Consider the following 20,156-nt stretch of genomic DNA (forward strand, 5'->3'; position numbering starts at 1 on the left):
ATACATATTGCAAAGTGGTCCTAGACCAGCTTTAGTACACTCACAGCTTGGCCTCTCCCAGCACCTCCCAGCCCAGCAGCCATCTGCAGATCGCTTTGCAGCCCATGCCAGGTTGCTCTGGACAAGGCACAGGTGGCAACTGACCTCGGACTGAACCTCCCAGGAGGCCCCAGAATCAATTAACCTAGTGGACAGCTTCAGATCATGCTGAAGCACCACCTAACCACCTCCCTGAACGACAACTCAAGGGCAAACTCATCAGGCACCAGACCCCTGCTGAAGGCAGTCCTGCTCTGTAGAGTGAGCCCCTGAACAGCAGATATCCATGGTGGTCATGGCCAGTCACTGAAACCAATTAAGATGGAGGTAAATTCCTCCCACTAAGGTGCCAAGAGCAATCAAAGCTCAACTATAGCAGGAGAGTGCACACAGCTCATATGGGTCTTGCACCTGGAATGCCCAGCTCAGGTGACCCAAGAGGCCGTGTGCCCTTAGGCCCTACAGGACACCTACTGCATAAAACCACTCTACTAAGACCAGGACATGTAGCAGCTCCGCCTAAAACACAGAAACAAACACATGCAAGCAGCCAAAATGAGGAGAGAAAGAAACATGTCCCAAGTGAAGGAACAAAACTCCAGAAAAAGCAATAAACAAAATGAAGACAAGCAATTGACTAGATGCAGAGTTCAAAACACTGGTCATATGATGCTCAATGATCTTAGGGGAAGAGTAAATGACCTTAGTAAGAAGTTCAACAACATAGAGATAGGAAACATAAAAATGGACACAGAACACATAAAAAAGAACCAGTCGGAAATGAAGAATACATTACAGGGAATCAACAATAAAGTAGATGGCCCTGGCCGGTATGGCTCAGTTGGTTGGGCGTTGTCTTAAAAAGCTAATGGTTGCTGATTTGATTCCTGATCACAAGCCTGTGGGTTTGTTCCCTGGTCAGGAGCGTATGAGATGCAACCTACTAATGGTTCTCTCTCACACTGATGTTTCTCTCCCTGTCTTTCTCCTTCCCTTCCCCTCTCTAAAAATAAGTAAAATCTGAAGATAGTTTAAGGGGCCTCTGGGACAACCTCAAGGACATCAACATTCACATCATGGGGATGCTGGAAGGAAAAGAGAGAACAAAAACTGAAAACCTATTAAAAAAAAACAATAGGAAACTTCCGTACACTACTGAAGGAAAACGATACACCAAGTCCAAGAAATGCAGAGTCCCAAACAAGATGAAGGCAAGGAAGCCCACATCAAGACATATCACAGTTATAGTGCCAAAGGTTAAAGACAATCTCAAAAGCAGCAAGAGAGAAGCAGTTAGTTACCTACAGGGAGCTCCCCTATAATTCCCAGCTGATTTTTCAAACTGTGGATCAGAGGGATTGGCACAAAATCTTCAAAGTGGATGAAAAGGAAGGACTTACAACCAAGATTACTCTACCCAGCAAAGTTATTATTTAGAATGGAAGGACAGATAAAGAGCTTCCCTGGAATATGATAATCAGTTTTGTTTTTAAATATGAATAAATAAATGATTAAAAAAATTAAAACAAAAGATTTTTTTCCTGAAAATTTGGGCCAAAAACATGGGTGCACACTATACACGGCAAAATATGGTAAATCAAAAAGACATATACACCCATATGTTTGCTGTAACATTATTTACAATAGTTAAGACATGAGCCCTGGCTGGTGTAGCTCAGTGGATTGAGTGCGGGCCTTCAAACCAGAGGGTCACTGGTTTGATTCCCAGCCAGGGCGCACACCTGGGTTGTGGACCAGGTCCCTAGTAGGGGACGAATGAGAGGTAACCACACATTGATGGTTCTCTTCTTCTCTTTCTCCCTTCCTTCCCTTCTCTCTCTCTCAAAAAAAAAATGAAAAAAGAAAGAAAGAGAAGAAATAAAGATGTGGGAGCAACCTAAGTGTCCATCAGTAGATGAATGGATAAAGAAGAATACTGTATATGTACAATGGGATGACTTAGTCATTAAAAAAAAAAAAGGAAAAAATGAAATCTTGCCAGCTGCAACAACATGGATGATCCTACAGGGTATTCTGCTGAGTGAAAAAAGTCAGAGAAAGACAAATGTCCTATGATTTCACTTATACGTCAAAATTAAAAACCAAAATAAACAACAAAGCAGAGTAGAAACAGTCTCAGAGATAGAGAGAACATTCTGATGGTTGACAGATAGGGGGTTAGTGAGATTGGTGAAAAAGATGAATGGATTAAGAAGTACAAATTGGTTGTTACAAAGAAGTCACAGGGACGTAAAGTTCAGCACAGGGAATATAGACAGTAATACTGCAATAACTGTATGGTGTCAGATGGGTACTAAACTTATTTGTGTAATCACTTCATAAGTTATATGAATGTCTATCCTTTTGTACAACAGAAACTAATATAATACTGTATGTTAAGTGTAATTAAAACATTATTAAAAAATACTCATCCCCTGAAGAAAAATGAATTGTTAGAAAATTAACTGTTAGATCCTGAGGTTTTGAAAGATCAAAAGACCTTAGGCATCTTGAACATTGTGTGTAAGAGTGGGCCAATGAGTTTGAAAAGTGTGTATACAATCTTTTAACAATTAGCATTGAAATGTAAAATCACATTTAAGGAAACATTTAGAAGTGGTGGTACCTATATTAATCTGCTTAATGAGGATATGTAAATATGTAATATGGCTATGTAAATAGCAATAAACAGTAGTGGGTCCTATATTAGGATATAAACAACATCTTGATGTAAATTAGCCAAACATTTGAGGAACAGTTTAGTCCTATAAAGTACTATTATCTGAAATGGAGAAAAATCTTAGTATTTTCATCATTGGATATAACACATATAAATTAACCTAGGATGAGTGTCTCATAAGATCACCTGGTGCCCTGGCTAGTGTGGCTCAGCTGGTTGGAGCATTGCCCAGTAATGGAAGGGTTGCAGGCTTAATTCCTGGTCAGGACACATACCTAGGATGCAGGTTCAGTCCCACTCCAGGTGTGGGAGGCAACCAATTGATGCTTCTCTCTTGTACCAATGTTTTTCTCTCTCCCTTCCTCTCTCAAAGAAATGAAAAAATGTGCTTGGGTGAGGATAAAAGATTAAAAAAATATATAAAATAATTGCAGAACCCAAGGCCCTAGCTCAGATCTATTGGATGGCACTCTACATGTATATTTTAAAAAAAGTAATCTGGTGATCTAGTTAAAATACAGATTCCGATTCAGCAAGTTTGGTGTGGGGCCTCTGAGCTTCTGCATTTCTGACAAGCTGCAAGGTGCTGCTGATGCTGCTGGTTGGGAGAACCTCACTTTGTGTAGTGAGGCTCCCAGGAAGATTACCAGAAATAACTAGATGTAACTAAAAATGTTTTTAATATGTCATGATATAGTTAAATGAACTACAGTGTACTTTGGAAACCCAATCCCAGCAATGAATAATCATCATTATTAGAAACTCCTGACTCTAAAATATTTTCTTACCTTTAGTTATGCAAGTAAAGTAGTCATTATCGCCTTCTTTTATTGGTTCACCAGCTGCTTTCCGTTTGTCTGGGTGATGCTTTAAAACCATGGCTTTATCTACAAAAGAAGCCAGATTTAGATACTTTGTTCCTTTAGATATCAAAACTAAAAGTAAAGACAAGCTAAACAGACCACCTCTAAAATCACAATGCTAATTTAAAAGTATTTTTTCCTATGGTAAAAGATAAGCTTATATTAAGTGTGGAGATTACAGAGAAACAAAGAATTATTTTAAGTGGCCAAAGTGCCAGCACCTGAAGATGATTACTGTTACCATTTTAGTGTATTTCCACAGACTTTTTTCCCCTTAAGCATATGCTTCAAAAACTTTAAGTATAATCATGCATATATATACACCAATTTATATTCTGTTTTTTCAACCTAACACTACAGTATTTGCATTTTCCATGTTCTTACAAACTTCAAAATAAAAATGATTGCTGGTGCCTAGTACAGCATTTCAAGTAGATTTACCATAATTTATTTAACTATTTCTCTACCACTGAGTATTTAGATTGCTTCAAATTTTCCATTATTAAAAATCCTAACTTAATCATTTTGTAGAGAAGTATTTTTCCATATTCAGGATTTTTTCTTAGGATGTATTTACCGAAGTGAAATTAGCGACTGAAAATGCAGCAACAACGTCCCTTCTAAAGTTAAACCACTTCACACTCCTCTTTGGACATCCTTTTCACTATAGCCCCACCAGCACTAGATGTAATTATTTAAGACTACGCTCATCACTCATGCTCAACAATTCTTTTTTGTTTCTATTTTTCATCCTGTATCTGTGGAGGAAGGAGAAGTTGTCAGTTTTTCTTCTGAGTCTGAGTCACCTGACAATAACAGCTAGCTGTTAACACCTATTGAGCATTTACTATGCACACGGCATGATTTATCAGTTAATGTTTTCAATCATCACATGAGCAAAGTACTATTATTTTCTCCATTTTACAAGCGAGGAACATGAGGCACACAGGGGTTAAGTAACCAACCACTGCAAGCTGTCCAAAGTCCTGACCAAGTCTGGCTCCAACCCTGGCAGCCTGACTCCTCAGCCTGTGCTTATGTGCTGCCTCTCAGTCCTTCATGGTTAATGCTAATGCTTTCCCAGCTGCTGGAAGTGAACTTATGTTTTTAAAAAACATTGTCATTTTTATTTATACTTGCTGATCGTTTCCTTTATAACGTCTTCCAGTACTTATAAACTTAGAAGGCTCTTCATTCCCCAAAAGGTTGATATATGTTTCTAACTTTGTTAATAGTTTGTATTGTTAGAATAGAAAATTTTTAAAAATTCTTTAAATCTTTCTGGAACTTCTGTATAAGTCAAACAAATTTATCTAAAGTTCTCATTTTTCAAAGTCCTAATCCTATCTAATAACCCTTCCCTTCTCTACTGATTTATGACACCTCATAGTAAATTTTACCAGGGCTGGTTTCTGATGACCTATCCTTGCTTCAGAATTTACTTTAAAATGACCACAGTTTTCCAATATATTTGATGGTAAATTTCAAAATCTGCACATTATTTTTGCACATTTTTCCTGTAACTAAACCACTTGACACAACTTTGTTTTTCTAGGTAGGTCCTATATTGCCTACAAAGATATATTTCTTCCCTTCTTTCCAATCGTTTTCTTTTATTTAATATCTAATTCACTGACCCACACTCACAACACCATATAAAAATTAATGGGTAGGTTAGCTTCCCCCACAGATTTTAATGGTAATATCACCAACACCACATGTTTAAGTTTGTTGGCTGTGGGTCTGAAACACTTTTCAAAGTAGAGAATTAATTGCATTTCTTTTCCAAGTTCTATAATATTTACCAAAAAGAAGTGGATATCTCCTTAGAAAATCACATAATACTATCTAGGCCATAAATAGATTTAGCTATATTAATATATTTCCTAAATTGGATTCCTGAGAGAAATCCTACTTGTCCATGGCATAATTCTTTTAGTAATGTATTATTAAATTCAATTTGCTATTATGTTGGGGATTTTTTCTTTTTCTTTTTTGTATGACATGCATGGATGAGATTTGCTTGTAATTTTTTTTTTTAAAGATTTCCTTATTTATTTTATTTTTAGAGCAAGGGGAAGGGAGGGAGAAAGAGAGGGAGAGAAACATCAATGTGTGGTTGACTCTCGCACACCTCCTACTGGGGACCTGGCCCACAACCCAGGCATGTAACCTGACTGGGAATTGAACCAGTGACCCTGTGGTTCACAGGCCCATGCTCAAGCCACTGAGCTATACCAGCCAGGCTGCTTGTAGTTTTTTAAAGCTCTCCTCACCAGGTTTTAAAAATTTATTAATTAATCTTTATAAGACTTAATTTTCAGAGTAATTTTAGGTTTACAGCAAAATTAAGAGGCAAAGAGACTTCCTATGCCCCCCTACATGCACAGCCTCTCCCCATGCTCCCATCGCCATTACCCACCTGAGCAGTTGGTTACAACTGATGAACCTATACTGACATCATAATCACTCAAACTGCACAGCTAACATTATGGTTCACTCTTGATATAGTACATTCTTTGGGTTTGGACAAATGTACAATTATATCTATCCATCATTATATTATTATACAGAGTATTTTCACTGTCCTAAAAATCCTGTTGTCTGCCTATTCCTCCCTATTCCTAGCAATCATGACCTTTTATGGCCTCTATAGTTTTCTCTTTCTGTGACAAGTTTTCATACTAGGAGTATACTAACTTCACAAAAACAAATGTTCCAAAACAGTTTAAGTTCAGCATGAGAATTTTCAATCCCTTAAATATCTGAAATAATTCACTTATCACCAGAGCCTAAAAATGTTTTTAAGGAGGTAATTCTTTTGTAACTCATACAATTTCTTCTTCAATTAAAAAAGAAGTTAACTTTATCAAGATTTTCAAATGCATTACATTTAATAGTTCTCAATTTAAAATATACAATAAATTTTTTTCTATTTTTCACTATTAGTTTTTGGCTCTCATAAATCCATTTTTGCACACAGTTTTATCTCCTTTATTTTTCTCCTCCATGTTCCTTAGAGATATTCTTTTTCCCATTTTTAAAAAAATAACAATAGTTTAGGGCAATGAACTTATTTATGGTACAGCTCTAGTTGCCACCCCTTAAATTTTGATAGGCAGTGATTGTACTTTCGCAAGAAGAAACTACTAATACAATTTTCACATTTGTCTATGTCCAAAAGAATATATATTCAATTTCCCAAGTGATTGTTTTTGTGGTTTGTTTAATCACATCTACTTTACTGAATTGAGATCAAACTTACACAGAATAAAATATTCAGATTATAACTACAGTTGTCCCTCCATTATCTGCAGGGAATTGGTTCTGGGACCTCCCCAATCCCCTAATACCAAAGTCTAAGGATGCTCAAGTTCCCTATATAAAATGGTGTAATACTCACATATCCTCTTGTATACTTTAAATCATCTCTAGATTATTTACAATACCTAATACAATGCAGATGCCATGTAAATTGTTGTATGTTGCACTGTTGAGGGAGTAACAACAAGAAAAGTCTGTGTGTGTCCAGCACAGATGCAACCATTGTAGGCTTAACTACATGGCACACTTCAGTAACAACGTAATCCTCCTGCTCCCCCTGGAATTTTTTTATCCTGAGGTTGAATTTGCAAATGTGAAGCATGCAGATTCAGAGTGCTGACTGCACTCGGTTCAATTAGTTTTGACAATTGTATACACCCATGTAATTACCACCCAAAAGAAAATACAGACCATTCCCACCCCCACAGAGTTCTCTTGTAACTTCTTCTGGTCAAATCCTACACCATACCACCTGGGGCAAACACTTTCTGATTCCCATCACTATAGATAACTTTTCCATGTTCTTCATGTAAATGGAATCATATACTATGTCTTTCTATCTGACTTCTTTGTGCAGTGTTTTGAGATTCACCACCATTCTCATGTATCAGTAATTTGTGCTCTTTCAAACTGCTGAGTACTCCTTCCGCCATAAGAATGAAGTTTGCTTACCTATTATTACCTATTGGTGAACATTCAGGTGGTTTCCAGTTTGGGGATATTCTGAATAAGGCTGCTATGAACATTTTTGCACAAATGTGTTTTGGGCATATTCAACTTAGCAATTTCTACATATACTGCAAGGACTGACATGTACATTTTTGTTTTTTTGAGCTCCAAGATTTTTCTTACAGTCAAGTACATTATTTTCTCCACTAACACTCAAGAAGAGGCATTTTCACCTTTTAACTGGTTTAAGCAAAAAAGAATTTATTAAAAGTTATTAGGTAGCTCACAAAACTCTGTGCGAGTCAGACTATGAGTCTTGAAGGCTACGTAACCAGGAACAGTAATTAAGTCATACCGGACAGTTCAGAGGTGTGATGATCTCACCATGGTTGGGCACTGTACAAACTGGCCACATGCCACTTCCACTGCCAAAGCATGAGGGAAAGCCATGAGCTTCTTTTTGTACTACTCTTTCACTTTTACTTGTAGAACAGATTCTCTGCAGGTCCGGCTTAATTTAAACATTGTTCCCTTTTGAATTGCAAGTGTGTGCTGAGCAGTGAAACCTAAATCACATGACTACAAATATTCTCAATCTCAAGACACACTTTTTTACAAACCAGGTTAAGTTTTCTACTTACTTGCAATTATTTTTTCTGTACATTTATTCTGCTTTCTTCCTTAGGGAAATCAGGCATCTATCTATTCTTTCCTGAATCTTGGGAACATTACTCAAGATCGTCCTGTTTTCTAATTATATGTCAGCCTTTGAAATTCTAAATTCTGTTTTCAAGTTTTGTTTCCAGGCAATTCTACTTGTTTCACCCTAACCTCTTTCTGTAATGCCTACACCACCCCCAATGCTTTGTCTTCGTATGTAGGCTGTCAACATGCAGTAGATACTTTAGTTTTCTTTTGAACCTTATGAAGAAGTCTGAGAAAGAAGATGTCTCAATTTTTTGTTAGACAGTCTACTCTTATGAGGCACTATTTTTTTTTATCACTGACTTTCCTGCTTAATTATCTTTAATTGTCCATGTATATTACGGGGTCCTGAGACTGTGCTATTTTCTGTTCCCAAGCAGGCAAAAGATGTTACCTGGTATTAGAAATAAGGTAAGAGAGACCAAGAAAATTGTTGGTTTGAAAAAGACACAAAGATAATTTGGGAGCAGCTATTATAAATTTACTGAAATCTCAAAGACTTCTTTTCCTTCTTTCTGCCAAACAAAGTTTCTGGGGTGTTCTGAGAATGTATCAGCAAAGGGGCTTTTACTGTACATTCATACTATTATAATAAAAAGCCTCTAAATATGATTTTTAATTTTAAAGAAGCTTGATATGAAAGTTTTCAGTTTAAATATCAGAAAATATTCTAAATTAAAATTATTAAATTCAGAAAATTAAAATTACTAAAGACTTTTATTCTAATTCAAAGAATATCAAGCCTGCATGCATCATTTACCAGTGTGGCAATTTTACTCTAAGAACAAAATTATCTAGCCCTGGCTGGTGTGGCTCTGTGGATTGAGTGCCCGCCTGTGAACTGAAAGGTTGCTGGTTTGATTCCTGGTCAGGGCACATGCTTGGGTTGCAGGCCAGGTCCCTGCTTGCGCAGTGTGCAAGAGGCAACCGATCCATGTTATCTCTTGCATGTCAAAGTTTCTCTTCATCTCTTTCTCCTCCCCTCCCCCCTCTCTAAAAAATAATAAAATCTTTTAAAAAATTGTTTAAAAAAGGAACAAAATCATTTAAGCAATTGAAATACTACCTTTAGTATTCAAGTACTTTCTCTTAACCTGTTATTCAACTTTTTCAGTAATTTATTCTTTTCAAAAATGCAGAGAGGGAAAAAAAGACCACTAACTTTATTTACTCTTGACTTTCTAAATTTTTCCATTATAGCAATTCATAATACATTAAATAAAAAATAACACTCATGTTTGTAACACAATGCAAGAAGTCTAAGGCTCTCAAATCCTATCAGCCTTACATTTTTATTAGGTTTGTACTAATAATTATAAATCTGAAAATACTAAGTTGGCATTTTTACATCTAGGCAAGGTTTCATAAAGCAGTAGGTAGCAACTATTTTATAGTGACAGAGGTAAGAGAGAAACAGTTTCTTTCTGAATAAACAAGAAGAATATTCAACAGAGAGTGAATTCTAATTCCACTTAATGTTAATCTGTGCACTGGGACTGTAAAACTTTTTCTATATAATAAAAAATGTATATTGCCCTGGCTGGTGTGGCTCAGTGGTTGAGTGAATCAAAGGGTCGCCAGTTCGATTCCCAGTCTAGGGCAAGAGCCTGGGTTGTGGGCCAGGTCCCCAGTAGGAGGCATATGAGATGCAGCCACGCATTGATGTTTCTCTCCCTCTCTCCCTTCCTCTCTCTAAAAGAGGAAATAAATAAAATCTTTTAAAAGAAAAAAACTGTATATTGTGTCAAGACAAAAAAGACTTAACAGAAGCAAATGGATGTTTCCTTCACATTTTTAATCTTTATAGAAAGAAATAATTCTTTTACCTAAAAAAATAAACTATTTTCATAGTTCTAAATCACACCTAATTCTTTCACAAATCTACAAGTATCTCGACATGGTTGGTATTTGTATGCTATTCCTTCATATAGTAAGACTTCACAACTACTTCTTCATGGAACATAAATTCCAGGAAAATTTATGTGTTTTACAATGACTATTCATATGCACTAACATATGCTTAGTCTAAAATCATGCCAGCATTTACAGAAATCCAATAATAGGTCTAAAATAATTTAATAAATTCCTTCATTTTGTTAAAAAATGTTGCAATTTCCATTAGTAGAGAAAATTTTGAGTTTATCAACTATACTTAGTGCCAACTAGTATTTTTCAACATGAGATAGATTTCCTTCAGCCATCTTCCTCAAAGTATTGCCAGTACAATACTTTTTCTTCTTGACTGGCTTTGACTCCCTATTTCTTTTCTCTATGGCCATAATCGTACCTTCTCTGACTTCATTCTCTAGAGTGGAGGGCAGAACATTTTTCTAAGATAAAACACAGAAAAGAAATCATCTTCACCCCTTTCATGAAACTTTACTGTTAGGTGAGTTGAATGCTGTAATGTCCATAGGAATGCAAAAGACAGACATTTAGGAGCACTAAGGGAATAATGTTTTGTAAGACATGTGAGGACTGGCTTCCCAACAATACCCCTTGCCCCAACCACCAAATTTTTAAGCTTGTCAATGAAAATAATAATGAAGCATCAGATAACTCTTTCTTGGACAGAAGAGAAAGGGTGGTATCAACAAAAGTGTGACCTACAAAACATCAAAAAAACCTAAGTAGCAAGGCAGCTTCTAATAAGTATAGGTGCCATACTTCTGAAAGTGAAATTGTTTTAAAGCTTGCCATTGGAAGAATGTTCTTTATCCTGTCACAAACATACACACCTAACACCCTGACTTCTTATTGCAGATGAGAAAGTCCACACATGAGAATGACTGCTTTTTCTTGGTTCTGAAGGTAAAGGACAGCGTGGTTATATATTGTTATGACCATATGGCACATGCTATTAAATCTAGAGTTATGGCTATGGACTATGCTCCTGCATATCTTTTCAAAAAGATAATATTTTTCTACCCCAGATATCTGTTTATTTCAAAATAATTAAACACTTACGTGCTGCTTTGATCTGTCTTGGTGTCGCTTTGTATCTTACATGGCCAAGTCCAAGTACTGCATAATGATCTTGGTTCTGATAAAGACACAAAAGGGAGCCAAGTTTAAAATGCAGCAATGTATCCTATGCCTTGTATTTTGGCACCCTAAAACAGTGCTTCCCAAAGTGATGTTGCCATGATATGAGTCCAATGAGACATATTGTATAAAATGGGTTCTGCAGTCATTTAAGTTTAGAAAATACAGGTTCTTGTACAGCCTTCTTGATGATCTGTATACATATAAGACTAATAAAGTCTCTGAGAAGTTCTGCAATTAAGAACAAGCAAGTAAACAGAGACCTGTAAAGTCCAGCATTTTCTAAACTACTTGACCAGAGAACCTTTTTTTCTCTTAAAACCTATTAGTATCTATGGCCATCCTTAAATTAAAGTATAACCAGGAAGAGTTCAGAACTGAAGGGAGCATCCCCGGTACGTTGGGTCAGGGCAGTGATAAGATAGAACTAGGAGCCATGTGGAACAAAGAAGGTAGGCTAAATGGAAATTTTGAGAAATGGAGGGATGAGGCTTTTCTTGATAGAAGTTCCTGCTTTAATTCCTGCTCTTGTTAACATCTTTGCAAATTTAGAAGTTGAGGTAGCAATTGGAGTGAAGGTTCCTTAAGAAGTCAAAGGTATGTCTGGTATTAGAGAATGAGTAGGGAAGGAGAGTTGAGAGCATAAAACATGGGTGAAAAAAGTCAAATAGGGCTGAATGGTTTCCCTTTACATTCAGGATTGCAAACTCCACAGGGCTTGGCTCCTTTGTTATGCCTGACAACCATGCTTTCTTCTAGTTCATTCACTTTTCCACTCACTAAGATTATTACATACCTTTTGTCTTCTAGTCTGTCTTCAGACTTCATGGAGCCTATTCCACCCTCTTATCAATGGCCTTCCTCTTGCTTAACTACAAAATTTAAATTACCCCACTCAAATTCCAGCACCTTTCTACCATCCTATCTGTATCCATAATTTTTTTTCCTTTCCCTTCATTCACAATTGAGAAAGCCTGTCTTACCAAGACAAATTACTCCATCCCTCACCTTGGTTCTGAATCTCACCTTCTCTAAGTCTCCTCAAACACCAGCATCTTTCAGTTATCTCCTAAATCTCAAATGGAGTATTTTCATCAATATAAAAAGATGCTCTATTTTCTCTCATCTTAAAACAATAGCAACAACAACAAACCCTTCCATGACCCCCTTTCCAACGATCCCATTTCTCTGCTGCCTATCAAAGTTAAACTTCGTGAAGAAGCTGTCCCCTCTAGTATTAATTTTCAAAGCACTCCAATCTGGTTCTGCTCTGTCCACTTCCACCCCAGGTGCTACAAAGCTGCTGTCTTCAGGATCAATTCCCAGGTACCAAATCCAAGATCACCCATCTGACCCTACTTCATTTCGTCTCCCAGCAGTAGCACAGCTGACTCTTTTCTTGAAACATTATCTGTTTTCAGTTTCTGTGAATCCACTCTGTTTCCCTCCCACTTTTCAGTAGCTTTTTCAGCCATTCTCCTGGTTTCTCAATGACCTATAGACCTCAGCCCTGAAGTTTCTTTTGGTCTCTCTATACTTTGATTCTAGGTGATCTGATCAAATGCCAAGGCTGGAATATGTTAAGAACTCTGTGAATGCTCACAACTCCCCAATTCACTAGAGCACAGACCTCTCCACAGAGCTCTAGAGGCACAGAGCACCCCCATCTCTCTAACCTCCTAGCCTGTCATTCCCCCCCTGGTCACCCATTTCCAAACATCTGAGTGTGTTTTCAGTTCACGAAAGGTGCCAAGCCCCCAGGGCCTCCTCACATGCCATAGTCTGCCTGATACATTCTTCCTCCATTCCTCATGTGGCTGCCATCTTCTCATCCTTCAGTCTCAGCTGAAATGTCATCATCATATTTAAAACAGACACTTTCTCTTCCCATCTCTGGCTCCTTTTTCTCCCCCTCTAAAGTACAAAAATTGTCAGTGCTTCAAACTCCCTAACAGCTTTCCATTGAGGGCTGCTACCACTACTCCTGACCTCTTCATCAGCCCCTGCTGGACCTCGTTCACTCTATTCTAGCCACTTGCCTTTTTCCAGTTCCTGGCACATTCCAAATTTCTCTCTGCCTCTGCATAAGCTCTATGCCTGGAATGCCACTTTCCCTGATCTCTGCAAATCATCCAGGTTTTCTGTTACACATCAGCTCCACAGGCCTTCCCCACCTATTCAATCTAGGGCAGTCATCTGGACACTCTATCACATCACTCTGTTCTTTGCCGAGCACTTAAGTGGCCATGTTCTCAACTGTTTACTTATTATCTGTTTCCTCACTGGAAAAAGTTTATGGGAGCAGTGATACTGTCTTGTTCAGCACTGTATCCTTCACATCCACACAACAGGTGCTTGATCCCTATTCGCTGAATTAAAAAATTAAATCAATGTCTAAGCCCTGCTACCTAGCTCTGATGTCATCTCTTTTCTATAACACTCTTCCCTTTCTCTCTTGTACATCTCAACATTCCCCATTTCTATATCCTCCTGACCTTTTCCTTTCCTCAAGTTACTATTTTCTCTCATTTTCTTTATAACCCAAGCTTTGAAAAAGAGTATTTTACATTTACGTCTCTATGGTGTCACCTAATAACTCCTCAACCCACTGCAATTTCTTACCACCACAACCATTTCAGTGTTTTGAGTGTGGTCTCCTAAACTTTGTTTGCCAGACCCAGGGACTTTTTATCATTATTTATGTTATGTGATTGACCTATCTCCAAAGCAGTGACACCGATGATTATTTTTTCCTCCTTAAGACTTCCTCCTCCCTTAGTTTCTTTAAGAGTATAGTGCCTGATGTTTAATAAACCTTTGTTGAAAATGTTTTTTCTGTTTTCTTTCTACTTCTTTCATTCTTCTTAGTAACTTTTGCTGTTTCTCCTCTGACTACTCCTTAAATATCTATCTGTGCTCCTCAATGTACAGTTCTTTTAAAACTGATGTTGATGATGCCCTGGCTGGTGTAGTTCAGTGATCGAGTGCTGGCCTGTGAATTGAGGGGTTGCTGGTTCAGTTCCCTGTCAGGGCACATGCCTAAGTTGCTGGCCACATCTCCAGATGGGTACATGTGTGAGGCAGCCAATCAATGTTTCTCTCCCTCTCTTCCCCTCTCTGTAAAAATAAATAAATAAAAACTTTTAAAAAAAGTTTAAAACTGATGATGATGGTAGGAGAATCAACTCACACTTTCTGAGTGCTTATATACTTTTCTAAGTGCTTTATATATATGCCTTACCTCATTTAATACTCACAAAAACTGTTAAGCTAGAAACTGTTATTATTTACTATTTGTTTTGAATTTTCATGTGCCCGAGCACAGGGTTAAGTGCTTTATATACACCATTTCATTGATTCTCACTATAATCCTTTGGGCTGCTAGCAATCTCATTGTAACAATGAGGAAAATGAGGTGCACAGATGTCAGGTAACTTTCCCAAGTTCCCAGCACACTAATGAGCAGAACCAGATTTGAATTCAGGCACTCTAATTCCTATGGATTATACATTTAAGTATCATACATTTAAGTATTATACTAGCACCTACTTAAGTAATATAATACCTATTTGTCTATATCCTCCTCCTTGGCTGATTTACTATACCATATAGATTTAAGCATTATACTAGCGCCTACTTAAGTAATCTAATACCTATTTGTCTATATCCTTCTCCTTGGCTGATTTATTCCATTTCCCATAGCCTCAACTACCACCTGTGTGCCACTGACTTGCAAATGTTTTTGGCTCTAACCTCTGTTCAGAGTCACTGACCAATTTCTAACCATCTGCTAGACAACTTCACCAGTGTGTTGCTACAATCTGAATTTTGACATAACCAAATTTGAACACAAACACCACACTCTCCATAAACTTCCCTTTCCTGCATCCCAGGGCTGGTGACTGATAGCACACTTAACAGAAGTATCCAACCTGTGGCCCATGAACTGCATGTGGTACAGGATGGCTATGAATGTGGCCCAACACAAAATCATAAATTTACCTCAAACATTGTGAGAATTTTTTGTGATTATGTGTTGCAATGCATATAATGTGTGGCCCAAGACAACTCTTCTTCTAGTGTGACCCAGAGATGCCAAAACACTGGACACCGCTGAGGATCACTCAAACCCAAATGCACAGCGGTCTTCTGAATACATTCCCTTCTTGACACACAGCCAAAGTCAGCAAGGCTTCTCAAGTGTACCTCCTAAAATTTGTCCCCTCTGCCTCAAAACCCAGTTACAAATTGAGTTCAAGCATCAAGTACTCGTTTGAAGGCATGGATTATTGCATTAGGCCTATATTAGCAAACGATCCACTTCCCCTCCAGGCCTGCCCTCCCTTTTCAAGCAATTTTCTATACTGCCAAGAGAATTACAATTCTAAAATTGACTTAGAAACTTTTAATGCCTTCCTACTGCCCTGAAAATAACATATAAATCCCTTCTTTAGCATGGTATAAAAAGGACATTAGAGTTTGATCTAGAGTCTGTTTTAGGCAGAATTTCTCACCACCATCCCTCAAGTACCCAAATATAGTCTTCACTAATCCCCCAAAAGGTGATGCATATTCTTTCACCCCTCTATGTCTTTGCATATCTATTCTTCTGCCCAGAACATCTTTTCTCCCTCTTCTGCTTCATAAACTCCCTCTCATCCTTTCAAGACCAGCTTAAATGTTATCTTCTCTGTGAGACCTTCCTAAACTTCTCCAGCAGAGAGAGTATCCTAGGGCTAGTACTATCTCACTCAGTACTTGACAATTACAGTTATCTGGTTGAAGCATCTTAGAACAGGCTTTATTAATGGAAAACTCCAGAGAAAATTGCATGTCTCTAACAAAACATATGATTAAACAAAAGATTCGAGTATTAAATACCTTCCAGTCCTTGGGATCAAGAGTTTTCAGCATGGGAAATTCTTCCAACTGCAATTCTTCATCTTCTGATTCCTCTGATAACTCTTTCTTATCCTCCAGTTCCTGAAAAGAGGCAGAAACATTTCTGTTTCTCCTCTTAGCAAAAGCTTCAAACCATCTTCCCACAGGTTCAACTTGACAGAGTGTTGAGGCTGTGATTGAAAGCGTTGAGAGAGGCTTCAATGTATTGCAGAGAATAAATGTTTCAAGGCAATAAATAAGATCAAAACAGTGATTGTACCAGGATATAACTTTAAAACCATCAACTAAGAAAATAACTGCAATAATCCACATGAAGATTAGCAATAATCATTTCCTTGTACTTACAGAATATTCAACCAACCTCTTATATCAGCTGACAAAACAAAACATTCATCAAAGTCAACAATAAACTGATACTTTTCTGGCGGTAAGGGGAAGCTTGGTGGATTGGCCACTGGCCTGCAAACCAAAGGGTTTCCGGTTCATTTCCCAGTCAGGGCACATGCCCAGATTGCCAGCCAGGTCCCCAGTGGGGGGTGTGCCAAAAAGCAACCACACATTGATGTTTCACTCCCTCTCTCCCTTCCCCTCTCTCTAAAAATAAATAAATAAAATCTTAAAAAAGAATAGGGAGAAATGTTGCAAACTGTTTTACTTTTAGACCAGTAATTGTAATAAAGCAAAAAGCAGTGACAATCATAGCTAGCCTCATCAAAAAACAAAAACGCCTTCTAAAGCCATATGAAAATATCTTACTGTGTTATAGTGGAATAAGGTCTGGATCTGAAATCAGAAGTGCTGAATTTTAGTCTAGGCCTGACCATTAGTGACGAGGTCAGAGATGTCTTCAATTCAAAATGTGAGCAACTATATCTTATATGGTTTCTTGGAAAATTGAATGACAAACTGTAGAAGCATTTTGAAGTCACAAATCTATATAAAAGTAAGGCTTTATCATTATCCCTGGGAAGTGAGGGTAAATCACAGTATGTACATTAACATTTCAAAAAATGTAACTTACATCAGGAAAAGTTAACATTTTAATTTTAATTTCATAGTCAATATGAAAGCAAAAAACTTTAATTTTTTCAGTTATCAATTACTCAGATGTAAGTATTCCCTTGTACCTAAGGGCCACAATTTTCTAAAAATAACTGATTTTTCATGTTTTAATTAGTTTGGGAAATTAAGATTTCCTTTACCATTCACAGGAGAGACGTTAAACAGTATGCTCAAGTACTACCTGTGAAGGTGTGAATTTTAAGATCATTACCTTTCAAACTTTTTCCCTCTAGTTTTGAGATTATACACAAAGACTTTTATGAGCAAGAATGCAACATGTGCCATGAGTGATACTTTCAAAATCACATTCAATAAGCGTCTCTATAAGCCGCTGTGGTAATTAATGTAGATCACTGAAAGTGGAGACTCTCAAGTTTACCATACCTACGACAATCCCGGGCTGTGAATCTATGAACCTACAGCAGTAGGACAAGTTTACTCAACGGCTGTCTTTGTACGTCTTTCTATACGGATCTTACCAGCACACAGGCAATGGTGTTTTAAGAGTGAGGAGCGGTGTCTGAATTATGACATTTAAAAAACAAAGCCGGAGCAACGGAGAAAGGGAGGAAAATGCAGAGCACCAGCAGCAAGCATTTGTACGCCCTCAGGCACTGGGGAGCTCACAGCGGGCTTCAGGGTATCGGAGGGTTCGGTTCCCAACTGCTCCGCCCTACCCATGAGTCAGAGGCCCCCAGAGAAGGAGGAAACCGTAGGGGCAGAAAAAAGACGCCCCCTCTCTCCCAGTCTGGGGACAGATTACCGTATAGCAGGGAGAAAAAAGACACTCCTCACGGCCCCACGCGGCTGGCAGCTAATCGCCAGGGGCAAAAGTTGAGAGATTTCGGGGTCGCGGAAGTGGAGGGCTGAGGCGGGGGTCGGCTGAGGCGGGACAGAGCCGGGGTTGAGTGGACACGTACCAGAGGTCAGAGCGTGGATGATGGCCGTGCCCTGGCCCTCCGCAGCGCTTGGCAGCAGCAGCATGATTGCACCAGGGCAAGCCCGGAGGGCGCAGCGGTTCGCGTCCCTGGCCGAGAGAGTTCAGTGTTCCACAGCTTTACCTCCAGGTCCGAGCCTCGCGCCCTGACTCTATGACGCCCGGGAACCGGCGCCTGGAGACAACCAGTAACTACTTCCGGGTTGGATCTTTCAGGTCTTGGGGGCCAATTCCACCCCCGACCCCGCCTACGTGTGCATCAGCCTAGTTCTTCCACTGACTCAAATCCGGCTTGGAACCAAAACTAATGAAAGAAAGATTCCTAGACTCATCAGTTCCCTGGTAGAAAGGATTACGGATTTTCCTCGTCCGGTTGCAGTACGTAGAGCATAATTTTCTAAAGCAGCTCTTATTATATTCTTTTTATTTTAAGTTACTCCTACTTATATTAGTCTGAGTCTAACACTGATTTTTCCAGTAGTTCTGCTTGCATAATGAAAAATGAAAAGTTGTGTTAGTATTGAAAATGACTTTAGTCTATATATGCCCATAGAAAATTCTGTACATATATTTGTAAAGCATTTGTGTTTACCTGAATAATAATAGCATCTAACATTTGTCGTGCTGTTACTAAGTAATTTACCTGCATTATCTAGTTTAATATTCATAATATTTGGAGAAGAAATTCTTCTCTAGCGTTAGATTCTACTCTAACGCCAGTTTTCTGTCGTTTTCCCAATTACAGGAATGTGGAACTTACTATTTTCATGTATAATCAATCCATTTTGCTCTTACTATATGATTTCTTCTTGGACTGAGGTCAGAAGCAAGAACTAACAAAAGGAAACCAGTGGGTGAAGATCCCCCTATTCCCCTATTCCCTCCACTGCTCCCCACCCCCTCGCCCCGCCCTTTCAATCTGGAATAGAGTGGGCAAAATAGAAGACGAGATGTCCCACCCTGTAGGAGAAAGCACCAGAAATAAGCAAATTATCCTCTACGAATTACATTTCACCGTTAAATACATTAAATTTTACTGCATGATAAAATTGTCACTTCAAAATTGACATTTCTAAACATCAGCATTAATCATCTCCCTTTAATCCTCTTCCTGACCCCTTTATTTATTGGTGCAACCATTATTAAAACAGGCTCTAAGTACCCAAGTAACCTGACTCCACTTTCTTAATATTAATACTCTTTTCTCCTACTGCCCCATCCATTCTCATCATCACCTCTAAGGTCGTGGAGGATTTTTTTTTTAATTTGGCAAAATGCACATACCAAAAAAATATCTTAACCAAGTGTAAAGTTTAGTAGTGGTAAGTACATTAACTATGTTGTACACTCAATCTCCAGAACTCATCTTGCAAAACTGAATCTCTATACCCATTAAACAACTCTCCATTTCCATTTCCTCCTACTCCCTGCAACCACAATTCTACTTTCTGTGCCTATGAATTTGCTACTCTGGATACCTCATAGAAATGGAATTATACAATATTTGTCATTTGTGATTGATTTATTCACTTAGCACAAGGTCCTCACAACTGCACTATGTGTGCAAATAATATGCCTTTGTATGTATATTTTATTCACCCATTCGTCTGTTGATTGGATTGCTTTCACTTTTTGGCTATTGTAAACAATGCTTTTATGAACAAGGGAATTGTTCATAATATCTCTTGGAGATCCTGCTTTCAATTCCTTTGGTACTACATTCCCAGAATTGGAATTGCTGGATCATGTAGCAATTCTATTTTTAATTTTTTGAGGAACTGCCATACTGTTTTCTATAGCAGTTATACCATTTCATTTCCCCATGAACTGCACAAGCTTTCCATTTTTTCCACATCCTCACCAATACTCTTTTCTTTCTTTTGCTTTTTTTGTATTTCTCATTTAAATTATTTTATTGTTGTTCAAGTAC

At 38.1% G+C, this 20,156-nt stretch overlaps 1 protein-coding gene across 1 annotated transcript in view; it reads right to left on the bottom strand.

The window, feature by feature from the left end:
* DNAJC2 (DnaJ heat shock protein family (Hsp40) member C2) overlaps positions 1–18,441 on the bottom strand; it is a 33,321-nt gene extending 14,880 nt beyond the window's left edge. Inside the window, 4 exon segments of the mRNA XM_036010270.1 lie at positions 3,508–3,606; positions 11,248–11,323; positions 16,207–16,397; positions 18,210–18,441. Of these exon segments, the coding sequence (XP_035866163.1) occupies positions 3,508–3,606; positions 11,248–11,323; positions 16,207–16,397; positions 18,210–18,273 (430 nt within the window). The 5' untranslated portion in view covers positions 18,274–18,441.
* Positions 18,442–20,156: the final 1,715 nt, after the last annotated feature.

The sequence above is a fragment of the Phyllostomus discolor genome, chromosome 10 (genome assembly GCF_004126475.2).
Source record: "Phyllostomus discolor isolate MPI-MPIP mPhyDis1 chromosome 10, mPhyDis1.pri.v3, whole genome shotgun sequence".
Taxonomy (NCBI): Eukaryota; Metazoa; Chordata; class Mammalia; order Chiroptera; family Phyllostomidae; genus Phyllostomus; species Phyllostomus discolor.